Source organism: Python bivittatus, unplaced genomic scaffold (assembly GCF_059951505.1).
Source record: "Python bivittatus isolate LINGU-HERP-01145 unplaced genomic scaffold, Pbiv_v1 ctg000590_np1212, whole genome shotgun sequence".
Classification (NCBI taxonomy): Eukaryota; Metazoa; Chordata; class Lepidosauria; order Squamata; family Pythonidae; genus Python; species Python bivittatus.
The window spans coordinates 2221293-2236246 of NW_028277086.1; the positions used below are offsets into that span (position 1 = coordinate 2221293).

Genomic DNA, 14954 nt, shown 5'->3' on the forward strand with positions numbered 1-14954 from the left:
TGTTCTGGAAAGGAACTGATAAATGGGACCAGCGTGCCCAAGTGACAGGAATTAAAATATGTCACAGGGAATGTTGCTTGTGGATAATGGCTGCACAATAGCCTGATGTAACCCTTCCTGTGTGGAAGCATCGTTTTAATGGTGCTACAAGAAGATGGCAGGAAAATTGTTGTCTTTCATTTGCCTTTCAGTCATTATCCATTTCATCCTCCCTTTTCTGATCTGGAATTAAGCTATGGTTGGCTGTAAATATAGTTGCACCAGTTCATGTGGTAAACGGTCTATGCTTACCAGGAAAAGAATGGAGGGAGAGGCCAGAGGGATCAGGAGAACGGCTGGAGCCTCTAGTAGGGCGCAGGGTCTGAACCCAGATTTCAGCCATGGGAAAAGCTTTGGGAGATAAAATCGTTGGAGAAATGGTTTAGGGGTTTAGGGTGAATACCTTCCATGGAATGAATCCTGCAGAACAGCTTTCCCCAGCCTGGAGCTCTTCCTGGGACCTGCTGGTGAGGAATTTAGGAAGGGTGGACCCATTGCATCTGGAAGACCTAGGATCTCAGCAGGGGTATCTGCAAGTCGTGGGCAAAAAAAATCAAGCTGGTAGCCACGGTGGTGTGACTGAAGCTTCACCTGTTTTTTACACACGTGATTCTCAGGCTGTTTTAGCGTCACCCTCCAAGTCAGGAGAGAGATGGCCAAGTCTTGCATCCCCTAATCGAAGGTCCACTATTGGTGCGCCTGGGGCTGTGCTGGGCAAGATGTGTTGTCTTGCCCTGGTTACCTATCCTGCCATTGTGTGCTGTGTTGTCACCTTTAATAATCCCCAAATCCGTCTGCCAGCCTTGCTCCCATTATCCCTTCCAGGTGGCGAGGGGACTATGGCGGGAAGAAGCAACTCTGGTTTCCTGCTAACTATGTGGAGGAGATCATGAGTGCCTCCATGCCGGAGCAGGACGAAGCGGTGAGTTCCAGTTTTTCCCAAATGTTTCGTAGCACTCCCATCACCCTTCCCCTCTACCCATCACATCTACAGGGACCCAAGATGGAGAAGATTACTCTGGCACAGTCCTATCCTTTTGAGGAGGGGGTGCAAATAGCTCAGTCAAGAGGGGAGCCTCTTTGTGGAAGAAGAAAGTTCAGTGGATGAGCAACTCCCTAGAAGTTTTTGGAACCCCCCCCCCCCCAGCAGTTATCCTGTTTAAAGGCTGCAGCCTATGTTCGTTTACAATGATGTTTTTCAACCTTGGCAACTGTAAGATGTGTGGACTTCAACTCCCAGAATTCCCCAGCCAGCCAGGCTGAAAAACACTGGTTTAAAAGATACCAGAACGGCCAGTGAACAGAAGTGGCACTATTAAGAATACACCAGAGCTCTTTCGCATTTTAACGTTTCTGCCCTCCTCTTTTCTCTCTCTCTCTCCCCCCACCTGCCCCAGTCGGTGGAGAACAGTCCTTTGGGCAACTTCCTGAAAGGGTTCATCGATGTTCCGTCCTGCCATGTTGGTGAGTGTCTTGCGCAGAGGATGGCATGTGGTGAGTAATGAAGGGCATCCGAGGAAGAGTCTTGGGTACAGGAGCCTCTTCTGCTGGCCACGGATGTGTGTCGCCGTCCTTTGGGCTCCTCCTGATTTAGAAGAGCTGCTGTTGCATCCATACCTTGCTTATCCTGGTTACTGAGTTAACTCCTTTTCTGGGTTGGTGCAATTCAGTAAGCTACGCAAAGGGGTTGAGTTCATACCATGTCGTAAAGTACGCACATAACTGTTCACCACCACTACCCACTAGTTAAAATTACCCAAGAATCACATTGGGTGAATGCCCTCATGTGATCTCACACAGCCTGTGTGTGTTCTTAGGGTGGTGGAGGCGGTGAGGGACCGGCCCAAGATGATCTCCTCACGTGTTATGATTGCAGCCTTCAGAATTCACAGGCAGTCGGCTGTAGTGATTTGGGTGGTGGAAGGAGACCGGGGAGACCAGAAGTGTCCATGTGGATCACAAAAGTCAAGATGGTGGCTGAGCATGATGCGTGTAAAAGAAGGCAGGGCTTTGATAGGAAGGTTGCAGCTGCCATGTTGACTTCTTTGACTCCCACCCAGTGGAAGGAGAGCCAGGTTCATTGCGCTCAGCCACAGATGCTCAGAGGGTGCCTCTGGGCTCACCCTACCTCTTTGGGTAATAATATTATTATTATCCGTGGAAGTGGTCTTGAACTCCTGGAGGACAGGTGCGTTGGGACCCCTACACATCATGCCATATGGGAGACCCTCAGGTGGGGGAAGCCTGTTTTGGGGGAGGGGGTGCAAGATGTTTGACAAACAATCATATTATGGCAAAAAGCGATCCTTTTCCTCTATCAGCAGTTTATCTGAATTAAAAGACCACACTTCTAGAAATCCTACTTTAAATTTTTAATAACTGTTTCCCACAGTACAAATAATTTAAATCAATGTTGTTGTTTTTTAAGAAGAACAAGCACATAGAATCATAGAGTTCAAGTTAAGGTCAAGGTCCTCTAGCCCAGGGTTCCTCAACCTTGGCAACTTTAAGACGGGTGGACTTCAACTCCCAGAATTCCCCAATTTGCAAAGCTGGCTGGGGAATTCTGGGAGTTGAAGTCCACCCGTCTTAAAGTTGCCAAGGTTGAGGAACCCTGCCCTAGCCAACCCCTGCTCAGGGGAAGAGACACTACAATATCTTGGACAGATGACCCTTCAGCTGCTGTGCAAAGACCTTCTCCACTGAAGGAGATCCCACCACTTCACGTGGCACCCAGTCAATCCCTGTCCTTTTTGAGTAGTTGTGCCCCAACTGGGAGAGCAGCAACCCTCTGCGCCCGCGTGCTCCTCCCCACCATCCTGTGTTGGGAGCCTCTTCCAGTAAAGCCGCTCCTCTGATGTCCTTGTAGTTATCTCCAAAGACGGGAGGAGCTCCAAACCCTTTGTCTTCACCATCCATTCTCAGCAGATGACCCACCCATCCCAGTCGCTGGACGTCGCCACGGATACTCTGGAGGAGCTTAACGACTGGGTGGCCAAGATCCGGGAGGCCACACAGAATGCAGATGCCAGGGTGAGTCTCCTTATGGAAGGCTCTGATCAGAGACCCGCTTCCCCAGATTTTGGGTTGGCCCCAGAAGCTGCCAGTTGAAGTTATGGAATCCTATAACTTTTGGAAACTTGTTTCTGGGATCAAATCTGGCAGAATGGGACTCAGGATGCACTCAAGGGCTAGTTCTGTCTGTACTGGCCAAAGGAAGAGAACATCAAAATGTCCCACACATCTTTTATTTTATTTCATGTTACAGTACTTCCAGTTATACAGCCCCCCGTCTTGCAAATCGTGCACGTTTTAAGTGTTAATTGTACAAGTTGAGGGGCTGTGGAAAAAGCGGCCCCTCCTTTCACATGCGGTAGGGAAGTGAAATGACCAGATCCCTTTGGAAAAGCATCGGTATTGTGCCACGATACCAAACAAAGGGTCAGGCCAATTTATTTTATGAGTTATTTGATGTCCGAGCGTTACGGCAATGGAAACACCCAGCAGGCGTAATTCTAGCAAAGCAGAATGGATTCTCTCCCCCCCACCCCACTTATTTCCCAAACCAGAAGGGAAATTCTTCCTGCCAGTGCCAAGATTCACGCTTGTCTTCTGGGAAGCTTCTGAAGGCATCTCTTCAAGGTTATTTTCCAGGGAGATGTAGCCGTGCCTCCTTTCTGCTCCCGGCTCAGCTGATTCACAGAGCAGGCAGTTGGCTGTTCAGGTGGTAGATCCAATCTGATTTCTGGATTTGACCTACAACCTGCAGTTTGCAGATTCTTATGCCAGAAATGGCCAAAGGACCTTGTGGAAGAAGACCGGCTCTAAATATCTCAGCTGGGGCTCTTGCCGTCTCCGCTGTCCTGAAATACACTTCTTCCATGATCTCAGAGCCTGACCCATCTCTTTAGAACTGTGCGATGGCAGCTTTAGGCCTACTTCCAGACTTGCCCATCCCTTTATCTTCCAAGGCTGGCACGTGAAGAGGTTGCCTGCATGTTGCTTTCTTCTCTGGGAGAAGCAGCCCCTCTGAGACCCTGTGACTGACGTGGGAGAAGAGCAAGTTGGAATGTCTTTGCTTTGCGGGCGCGCCTGTGCGTGGAGGGGTGGAAGAGATGCTCTCCGGATTACTCCTGATTGGGGTCTCTCTGTCTTGCGTGCAGATGCAGGAAGGGAAGATCATGGAGCGGAGGAAGAAGATCGCCCTGGAGCTGTCAGAACTGGTCGTTTATTGCCGCCCGGTGCCCTTTGATGAGGAGAGTGAGTTGTGTTGCCCCCCGCCCCATCTTCTGCCTCAGAGCAGGCTGGCCTGAGGCTACTCGCTTCGGACGGGTTGATCCTGGCCACCAGCGGCCTGATTACTTTTCTGCCCGGTGCCCGAAGCACCTGACTGTAGTCTAAGAGACGCGCGAGGGTCAGCCTGTCCGGAAGCGCCGGCCAGTCCAGCCTGAGAGTCCAGGAAGCCACGCCATAAAACCTGTCCGCGTTTCCAGACTCTCCTCACTGTGACCTCCTCGCCCGCTTGCTTAGAATTCTGCCCAACACTTCCCCAGACGCTCTTTGGAGCCACCTCCCCTGCTGCTTTCCCATTCACTCTCGCGACTCTCCCCTTTGCAGAGAGGAATGGTAACGAGCAGCTTCCGCGTGTGGTTTGAAGAAGTCACCCAACCGCTTCATTAGCCAACCTGTTTCAGGCTTTATGGCTGCTCCAGTTACATGTCTACACCTGCAGCTTCGCTGTTGTGCCATATTCTCAGAGTGTTTGGTTTCATTTTTAACTTTCTTTTTTTATTATCTATACAGCGGTTCAGCTCCACTTTTCAATGTATCATTTTTACTCCAGTTCAGATCTTGAAAACACCCTTTCCGGCGTTCCTTCAGCGCACTTTCATCCCAAGGCGTTTCATGACTTATTCTTAAATCCATCCGCTCCTCTGCAGGCTTCTTGTCAGCCCTCTTCAGCTCCTCCCATTTGTTTTTTATCTCCATCAAAATCACCCTGCGTTTTTACTGCCTCTTTTATCTTAACTGTTTCTTGCTTTCTTTTTCGCAACATTCCTTTTAATGTCCTTTCTCTCTGTATGCAAATGAGACAGTATCTTTCTTTTATTCTCATGTTTGGCCTATTTTTCTCCTCTGCAGCCTCTTTTACTTGCCTCATTCTGCCAGGCGTCCTTTTTCAGGCGTCCCAGGAGCATAATTCCACAGGCTTCTTGGGCATTGTGCAACTCAGTCTTTTCACTCTGTTGCAAGCGGCTTCCAGATCATCTCTCCTTTCCATTCATTCCGTTGGGAGATTAATCTGTTTTCTGGCACTTTCCCTACAAGGCTTGTATTCTCTTTCCCTTTCATCATCCTTTTTTTTCCCTTTCTTTCACTCTTTTTCTTTTCTTCCATGCCTTTTTTCCCTCAAGTTTCACTCTTGACACTACCCAAAAGGTTTGTCCACGTTAGAAATTCTCAGGCCCCTTGAACCCTTCGCTAAGTCTCCCTGCCTTTCATTCTCAACATGCTTCACAGCTGAAATGTCCGTTCCTTTGTCAGGGGCACCCATGAAGAGGCCTTGCTTAAACCCCTCACTTGGGCCAGGCCGCCCTTTTTCGGAGGGGATCCCTGCCAGTCACCAGTCTGAGTCTAAGAAGACACAATAGCTTTTTAAAAACTCTCTCGTCTTGTTCCCACATATCACTCATGTCATTTAGCTGAATATTTTTTTTCTTCTGTTTCCTCTCATTCAGAATGTGGTGCAGTCATTCCACAGCTGACCCCCAGTTCTTCCAGTTCCACCTCTTATCTCTCAGCAGGCCATGGATTCCTTCCCTCATATGCACCAAGAGCCACCTAGATGGCACCAGTCCTGGCCTACGTTTTAGCCCTTGTATTCTGAATTAAGCCTCCTCCTTTACATCTCTCCATTCCTCAAAATCAGGCCATCTTTATTCACATCTGTGACACTCTTCCCCTTTCCCTTAGTTTCACAAACCCATCACGTATGCATTTTTTTCTATTTCTTTTCATTCCATGGCGAATTTGTGCTCCCAACCATATCCTCTTCCGCTCCAGGTTGTAATCTCCATATGTCTCTCACCACATGGGCCCACAGATACTCACTGTGGTCAGTCAAAGCTCTCAAAGAATGCTTTTTGGTAAGATGGAGAAGGTGGGGAACAGCCTTTGCCGCAATTGTGCGCACGCAGCATTACGTGCTAAGCATCAGGACCGTGCCAGCCAGTTTGGGCACATTTGGGCTGAAGTCCCCTTTTACCCCAAGCATGCTCACACTCTTCTGTGCAAGCTAGGATCTCTGATTAGAGACAACCTGGCAAACCAAGGTTTTCTTCTCTGGTGCAGAATTAGGATGCAAACACCTCAGATTTTGTTCGCTGTAAACAATCTTATCTTCCAAGAAATGCCCACACCGCCTGAGCTGGGCCTTAGCGTCACAGGCCATTCCCTTGATCAAAGTCTCTGCATTTGATAAGGCGGTGAATAATGTTTTTACTCTGCACTAATGGTGCAGTCTTTAAATAGTCTTCATTAACGAAATGAAGTCAGGGCAGTGCCATGTGAGACAATGAACATGTGCTGATATTTCACTGCCACAGAAACAGACACCCCTTCGTTGTCTCCGGTGGCAGCACTCCCTGCAGGTCAGTTCATCAGGAAACAACGGCTGCGAAAACCTACGCTCTACGGATGCTTGTCGTTACTCCCCCTCCCCGCCCTGCAGGGGCATCGCCCAAGCTGCAAACGGTCAGCATCCAGGACAGCCGACTCCTTGACCTGTTTTCCTTTCCAGAGATCGGCACAGAGAAGGCCTGTTACCGGGATATGTCGTCCTTCCCGGAGACCAAGGCGGAGAAATACGCCAACCGCAGCAAGGGGAAAAAATTCCTCCAGTACAACCGGCGGCAGCTGAGCCGCATTTACCCCAAGGGACAGCGCCTCGACTCCTCCAACTACGACCCGTTGCCCATGTGGATCTGTGGCAGCCAGTTAGTGGCCCTCAACTTCCAGACCCCCGGTACGTGGGCTCTGCTTCTGGCCGCGGCTGGCAGTCCTCCTCGAGCAGCTCTGGGGCCGAGTTGGGCCCTGGGCCCCCACTTTGTCTGGGGCGTCAACGCATAGCCGGTTGCCCAGTAATCATCTTTGTAGCAGAAACCCAGTGGAAGCTGGTTTCACCTGCAGTCAGGCTCTTCATCTGTCCAGCACTAAGGAGTCCCTGTGCTCAGCCGGGGTCTTTGGGCTGCCAAGCCGAACAGGGTCTTTCCCTGGAAAGGGCACAGATGGGACTGGCGGTCTTTTTACAAAGCGAGTGTGTCCCCTCTGGGCTGTAGGCATCGCATGGAGACAAGGAACTCCTGGGGTTATGGAAAGCCCTTAGACCTGGCTCTGCTCCCAGGCCCAGGGTTAATGCGATGGTGCGTTTATTGTTAGCGTTACAGCTGTTTTTGGTCTGAGCTGTGGACTCTTTTAAAACTGCTTTAACTGCTTATTTGGATTTTGTAAGCTGCCCAGAGTCTACCTGAGATTTAAATAAGTAAATAAATTTAAAAAGCCGGAAGGCAGGAAGGAAGATGATTAAAGCAAACATGGGGATCTAATGTGGCCCCTTCCATCGTTGCTGTGGTTGATCTAAAAAAAAAAAAAAAGTGCAGAATCCCTCTTACCTTGAGCCTGATTTCTCAAGACTATATAAAAGGCTCATGTAGTTTTCTTATCGACCGTGTGGAAAATGTTTCTCATTCCCTTCTTCCAGTAAGTTGTTTCGACTTCCCCAAACGTGCTATTTCCTGAGGGGTTTCCATCCAAATGCTAACCAGATCCTGCCCTGCTGAGCTTTCTTGAGACATGCTGTGGATCCTGCTAGGACCAGATTTATCATAGCTTTCTCCCCGGTTGGTTGATCTCCATCCATCGTCCGCTTGCCATCATGGCAGCTGGGACTGTGGAAGCAGAAGCCTTGCCTTCTAAAGGACCTCAGGCTGGGAGAGGCTCTGCCTCTCCTGCAGCTAAGCGAGGATGCCAGCAGAGATCGTAGCATCGGAATCTAGGGTTGGAAGGGACCTTGGAGGTCTTCTAGTCCAACTCCCTGCCCAAGGCAGGAGTCCTCATACCATCTTGGACAAATGGCTGTCCAGTCCGGTCCAGTCCAGTCCATCAGGGCCTCCTTCTCTCTAGTCACAGGCAGAAGTTCCAGGGATGGGCCCAGACTGAGGAAACATAAAGGCTCTGTGTTTGGGTTTTACTTGCACATGTGGGGCACACACGCCTGCCTAAGAGCAAAGCTGTAAATGCTGGGTTGGGCCAGAGCAGCTTGTTCTAAGGATTCCTGAGAGTACGTAGACTCTGTGAGGTCAGAGCAGGAGACCAGCGGCCTTGAAGGCCTCCTGCTCTGATCTCCCAGGGTCTCCTGCAGCAGCCGCGGCTCTTTCCTCTGAGTCCCGATGGGTCTGTGCTTCCAGACAAACCAATGCAGCTGAACCAATCGCTGTTCGCGCTGGGTGGGCGCAGCGGGTACGTCTTGCAGCCGGACATGATGCGGGATGACCTTTTTGACCCTTTTGACAAGAGCAGCCTGAAGCACGTGGAGCCCATCACCGTCCAGTTGCAGGTCAGTTAGCTGGGACCTCATGGGAAGCCTCCCCACCACCCGGTTCAGCTGCCTCTTTTGGGGTTCCTGCCGTGCCCACCTAACCTCCTCCCGTTCTTCCTCCCTGCAGATCTTAGGGGCCCGGCACCTCCCCAAAAACGGCCGCAGCATCGTTTGCCCGTTCGTGGAGGTGGAGGTGTGTGGCTCAGAGTTTGACAACAGCAAAAACAAGACGGACGTTGTAGGTAAGAAATCGGGTACTAGCGGGGTGTGTTCTGGCTCTTCTACGTCCAGCAAATGCTTCAAACGCCAGGGGACGTGGGTGAACCGATTGAGGAGAGGAGAGATTACCTTGCCCCAACGCTGTCTCTTTCACAGAGCAGCACCCGGCCAGCTGCGCCTGGTACCACCTGGGGGCTCCTTGACCAACTCAACGAAGTCAGAATTGCCTGAGGAGTCTCCCAGGGTTGGTGCAGGCAGAGACCCATTCAGGGGAGTCTTCAAAGTTTGGATCTGGTGGGAATCTCTCCCCCCAGGTTTTTTCCCATCATTCTGCTGGGTTTGAGGCAGGAGGGCTGAAGAAGTCCCAGCTGGAGCCATTTCTGTAGCCCTGAGGGTCCTCTGAGTTGGGGGAGGGGCAAACCTGCCAGCCTGGATGGTATTTTTGTTTGTTCCATGTGGGGGAGGGCAGAGGTGAAATGGCAGAAAGGATGCCTTAAGCCTCGGAGAAGCAAATTTCAGCCTTGAACACCCCTGAACCATGCAGAAAATGGGTGCCGTCTGCCCATTTTTAGAACGTGCAAATCTGCCACCCTCAGTGAAGTTGGGTCTGAAGGCTCCTTGACCTGAATGTCTTTTGTCCTCCCTTTGCTCACAGCTGACAACGGTCTCAATCCTGTCTGGCTGGTCAAGCAGTTTGTCTTCGACATCAACAACCCCGAATTTGCCTTTCTGCGCTTCGTGGTTTATGAGGAAGACATGTTCAGTGACCCCAATTTCTTGGCCCAGGCTACCTTCCCTGTCAAAAGCCTCAAAACAGGTACCAGCTCACCTGCTCACCCTCCCGCTCCCCACTTCCCCCTGCAACATTCGCTTGCTTCCCCTTGGAAGTCAACGGCTGTATCCCCGTTGGATCAAAGCAACCCAGCCTCCCTTTTGTGGAACTGGTGGGAAACCTCCATCACCCGGCTGGTCTCTTTTGGTCCTGCTGCATTATGGATTGACATCTGAATTGAAATCCTCTGCTTGCTAGAAGGTGGTTTTCCACCTCTGCATGACTGAACCTCCGTCTGCCAGAGAGGCTTCTGAAAAGCTGTAGCCTTAAATGAAGCATTTCAGCTCTAGGATTCCAGGAAGGGGATTCCAAGTCAGGAATTAAGGAAGAGTGGGGAGCTGTGGGCCACCCAGGGGTCACTGAATACAACTCCCAGCATCCTTCATGAGAGACATGGCTTCCCAACCATTGATGAAACGCCCGGCCGGTAGAAAGAGGAGGGCTTCACGTGGCCTAGAACAGGACCCGGCAGCTGATGCTTGACTTAGAAGAGAGCAGAGCAGATCAGTAACGTTTGACAGCAAATCATGTGCTTTGCTGTCCAGCTTTTGCATGTGAAGGATTTGGGATTCTGTCCTGCTTCTTTGTCCACAGGCTACCGGTCAGTGCCGCTGAAGAACAGCTACAGTGAGGATCTTGAACTGGCTTCTCTGCTGCTCCACATTGAAATCATCAATGCCAAGGTAAGCTCAGGGCGTCCTTTTAGAAAGGGGAGCAGGGAGGGGCAGCACCTGAGCTTGGAAGCTAGGCAGGGTTGGGCTGGTTAGTCCTTGAAAAGGAGACCCCAGAAAATCAACAGCAGGAGGAATGTAGAAGCAGCTGGAAGGTGCCTCTTGAAGGTCTGGGCAAGACCTCGAGGCTCTGTGCCTCTTTTGCAGGAAGAAGATGACGAGAACTTGTACTCCTCCATCCAGCAACTACGGGACCGGGCTAACGAGCTCTCCAGCCAGGTGTCTAACCTGGAGCACAGCAACAGTTGCGACTCGCGTTACCAGCAGCGGCTGGATGAACTGAGGGTGGCGCAAGAGCAGCTCATGGAGCTGACCGAAGCACGCAATAGGAAGTGAGTGGTGACCTGCCTTCCCGCCATCCTTGGTGTAAATTCACCCTCTCCCATTACAAAGCAGGTCTGTTGTAGCCGCGGTGGCTCTTCTACTAGACCGCTGCTCTGGTTTCTCAGGGTGGTGGAGAAGTCTTCCAAGCTAGCGACTTTGCTGTTGCATCAAAGACCCAAGAGCAGCCTAAAGAGAAGAGGAAGCCCTACTGGGGATTAGTCCACTAAAATCAGAGGTCTCCGGCCATGCCTGTCGTTCCTCTTGGGCAAATACTTTTCCTCTTCTCAAGCCATGTTCTGTTTCTAACGCAGGTTGATGGAGAAGAAGAAGCGAGACCGGCAGTTGGCCAACAAGCGTAACTGAACTGAACTGAACTTTCCCGGTTTTCCTGTCCTCCTGGAGAGATCGCCACAGACTCTTCTCCGACCTTCCAGGAGGTGCTGAATACGAGACATCCTTCAGGCTCACCAAATCCTGATGGCCTCCCTGGCTGCTGGGACAGCAGCCACAGGGGTAAGGCGACCTCAGCAGGAGCTTTCCTCCATGCATAGGAAGCAGGCATCCTCACCAACCGTTTTCACCCTCTGTGACACAGGCTGGTTCAGCTCTTCCTGCCTCTGAGGTCTGCAGCTCCCACAGTCAATCTCTTCTTCAACACGTTCATCAGAGCTCTGTTTTAATCCAGGTTTTCCTTCCTTGTGGATTGGGAAGATGGGCCTTTATTATGATTTATTATTATTATTATTATTATTATTATTTTTGGCTTTGGTGCAACCTAGGGCAGTAGCAAGTGCCTCTAATCTAACTTTCCCAGAGAATGTGTTTTTGCACAGTAGAAACCTGGTGGAGCCAGCTGAGAAGGAGCAGGACAAAAGTGGAGAGGGGGGAGGAGTCCTGGGGATCAAGAGGATTTGCCTGCCAGATCCTAAAGGGTGCCTGCAAGATTAGCTCTTGAGTGGAAGGGAGTATCAGGCCTTGGACACAAGAAGGAGAGGCTAAGATAAACCATCAGTCTGGTTTGCCAGCGGGACAGCTTCCTTCTTCTCAGCCCCGTAGCCTTCCTTCCCATCCTGAATTCCAGAAGCGATGCCAGATGCAAACTTAGTCCCACGCGCTGCTTACAGCAGGCCATGGCGCCTGGGAGGCAGCCTTAGGTATATTTATTTATTTATTGTGGGGCATGAGAAGGAAATCTCTCCCCCCCCACCAATAACCATACCTGAAGGCTGTGGGGGCATGTCGCTCGTAAAAAGAAACATTTTCGTTTCGTTAATCCTTGTTGCATTGTTTCACTCAAGGACACCCCCTCACCTTCCTCGACTGTCATGTTGGGGCTGGTCTAAAGCAGGCAGACATTGATGGAAGCTAAGTGAGGGTCACCTGTGAAAAGAGGAGGCTGCTGCAGAGGCGTGACACCTGATGCGAGAGAGCAGAAAAGGACCCAGGTGGGGAGGATGCGGTGGCACCCCTAGCCCATCGTCCTCTCCCAAAAGCAGCCCCTCCAGATTCCTCTTCGGGATCCGAGAAAGGCACTTGTCTCTTCGCTGAATTGCTTCTACCCTTCAGCTGTTCTTTAAATGCATAATCTTTTCTTTTCTATTGCTGTGATTTGCATTTGTTTTTAACGCTGGCTGTTAAACGAACAAGTTGGGACAGGTCGGCGGGTTCCAGGCAGTTATGGTTGCCAAGATGGAGAGAGAGAGATGGAGAGAAAGGTTCGCCTTGCTTTTTTTGCTTGTCCTCAACCTATCAGAGCACCATCCTAGAGTGGTGTTGCGTATGTCGGTAAACTGCCGGGCGGGGGGCGGGGGGGTCAGAAGGGGCAGGTAAGACGGCCGGCGATTGGTTGGAAGAGAGAATCCGTTCTTTGGTGGAAGAAATCCTTGAACTAGAAGACCAGGCGTGGGCGCTTTTCAAACAAGCCCAACAAATAACAGCAGTTCCAGTGTGAGACTTAACGGAGGCATATAATTTAGTCTCTTTTAAGAATGCTGTGTGCACGAAAGACCACTTCGGTGATCTGCTTCGTTCATGCCTTGTTCCTTCCTCCCCTCTGCAGGGGAATCGTGGGTGCAAAAGGGGGGAAAACATGTAGGAAAAGCCAGGTATTTCACCCCAGTTCCAGCACCTGGCTTACAGTCACACAAGTGGAAGGACTCTGCTCTTAGCCGTAGTAGGTGAAGGTCCACCTAAGTGTCAGAGCTCAGAGCCACAGGCCAGGTGAGCCGTGAAATTTGAACTGGCATAGTAAGTGTAGGAAGAGCTCGTTGGCCTAGTTGGGTGGGATTTGTGAAGGAGAAATGGGGTGGCTGCACTAAGGAAAGCTGGTAAGAATCACAGAGAAAGGCTAAGATGATTTCAGATCCTAGTTGGGCTGTAGAAGCTTTTTTGACCAAATTTGGAATGCATTTTGCTAAACTCACCTCATGAAGGGACCATGTTGCTTGGTTCATCTGCTTGGAGAAATGCACTGAACCGTTCAGTGGGTCTTGGAGAAGGCAATCATTTGAAAAGGGGGCGTTTAGTAGCTTAGAGGACCATGCAAAAATGACCATTCTTGAAGGGATAACGGGCCCAAAGACAGGAGTGAAATCTGCCACGTGCTCCTCAAAACGAGCAAGATAAGCAACAGAGGAGGAAGAGTTTTCACAGGATATTTCATCCAATGTAAGCTTTCAGTTAGCACTCAAAGAAAAAAAAAGCATTCAGTGGCAAGAATACTGAAACCCTGTAGAAATGTCAGAAACTGGAGATACAACTTGTGAAGGAGGTTCCGTCTCCAGCCGTTTTCAAAACAAGTTGTATTTCTGGTAGATCTCTGATTGCTTGAGGTGCCAGGAAACTGCAGAACAGCATGCAAGGAACTTCAGCACTTCAAGCACTGTCCTGCTTGTGCCTCTTTGCGGGAAAGCTGACCTGTTGTTCAGGAAAGGGGCGTTCAAATTCTCAAGAGCTTGGTTCTTGCAAAGCTAAGCTGTCAGGTTTTTTTGCCATCTTTGGACCCAGACCTGGCTTCCCCTGGATGTGGAGGAAACGGAGCCGGCTGCTCACCTGTTTGCACTGGAGCGGTACCCTAGCACCATTTAAGCTAGCTCCTTGCGAAGTTCACACCTTGGTCAAAAACCAATTCTTCAGCTTAAAAGCAGTCAACGGTGGACTTAAAAAAAAAAAAATTGGCTAGCTTGAAAGCGAGACACAAATAAATTGCCCTTTCTGGTGGCCTTTGCAGGAACTGAGAGTTCCAAATTATGGCCTTCCCAGTGCCTTTAGCCTGGGGATCCTCTTGTCCTCATTCCCATGGCTAAACTGTAGGTAACGGACACCAGGGAGGCCACAGCAACGGGGGTTCGCAAAGGCAAAAGCTCGAGGAAACACAAGGAAGCAGGGAAGGGTCTACAGCAGAATTCAAGTTCATTGTCCAAACGACCACCAGTTGAATGTGAACAGCTCACCAAGGGAACAGCAGCGGTTCCTGGGCAGGAGGGAGCACTGTCAATAGCCCAGTTAAGTCCCCCTTTTTTTTCAGGAGAGGTACACATAAGAAGCACAAGAGAGTTGGCACACCAGCACTGTTCCAAGGTCACGCCCTTTTTGGTGCCACTCTGGGGAGGGATTCTGTCTTCTTTGTATGAACAAATAAATCTATTTAGCCAATATTTATACAAGAAGTTGTCTGCTTGTGTTTCTGCCTACTTTCGTGGTAGGCTTAACATCCCAAGGACTCATTTGCTCCATGGCCCATCTCTTCAGCTTTCTGCTGCAATGGACTTACAGAAATACTAGCCTCGCCTGCTTATAGTTAGGTCATCAGACTTCCCTTTGTCGTACCTGAGCCAGCCCATGGCTCCTTGTCTGTGTATACCAGTGTTTCTCAACCTTGGCAACTTTAAGACGGGGGGACTTCAACTCCCAGAATTCCCCAGCCAGCCAACCTTGCTGGCTAGGGAATTCTGGGAGTTGAAGTCCCCCCGTCTTAAAGTTGCCAAGGTTGAGAAACACTGGTTTCCACTATACCTTGTAAGCCCCCTGGGAGGGGCTTCTGGTTAATAAAGCCTGACACACAACACAAAATAGCCAAGAACCCACCCCTCAAAGTTCTATTTTAACCTCCATGCTCATCCGCTCCCACATCAACAGTCAAGGAGTCAAACAGCCGGCATTGCCAAGGAGGTCTGTTCCCTATACAGACATCTGTTTCTAGGACAATAAAAGG

The 14954-nt window shown here is 50.3% G+C and overlaps 1 protein-coding gene across 1 annotated transcript in view; it reads left to right on the forward strand.

Moving 5' to 3' along the window:
- Positions 1 to 14225, forward strand: part of LOC103062888 (1-phosphatidylinositol 4,5-bisphosphate phosphodiesterase gamma-1-like) — a 62835-nt gene extending 48610 nt beyond the window's left edge. The window contains exons 23-33 of the mRNA XM_088148866.1: positions 865 to 961; positions 1437 to 1503; positions 2909 to 3072; positions 4203 to 4299; positions 6839 to 7063; positions 8505 to 8653; positions 8763 to 8877; positions 9510 to 9671; positions 10281 to 10369; positions 10565 to 10749; positions 11053 to 14225. Coding sequence (XP_088004992.1) covers positions 865 to 961; positions 1437 to 1503; positions 2909 to 3072; positions 4203 to 4299; positions 6839 to 7063; positions 8505 to 8653; positions 8763 to 8877; positions 9510 to 9671; positions 10281 to 10369; positions 10565 to 10749; positions 11053 to 11104 — 1402 coding nt within the window. The 3' untranslated portion in view covers positions 11105 to 14225. The remainder of the gene's footprint in view (positions 1 to 864; positions 962 to 1436; positions 1504 to 2908; positions 3073 to 4202; positions 4300 to 6838; positions 7064 to 8504; positions 8654 to 8762; positions 8878 to 9509; positions 9672 to 10280; positions 10370 to 10564; positions 10750 to 11052) is intronic.
- Positions 14226 to 14954: the final 729 nt, after the last annotated feature.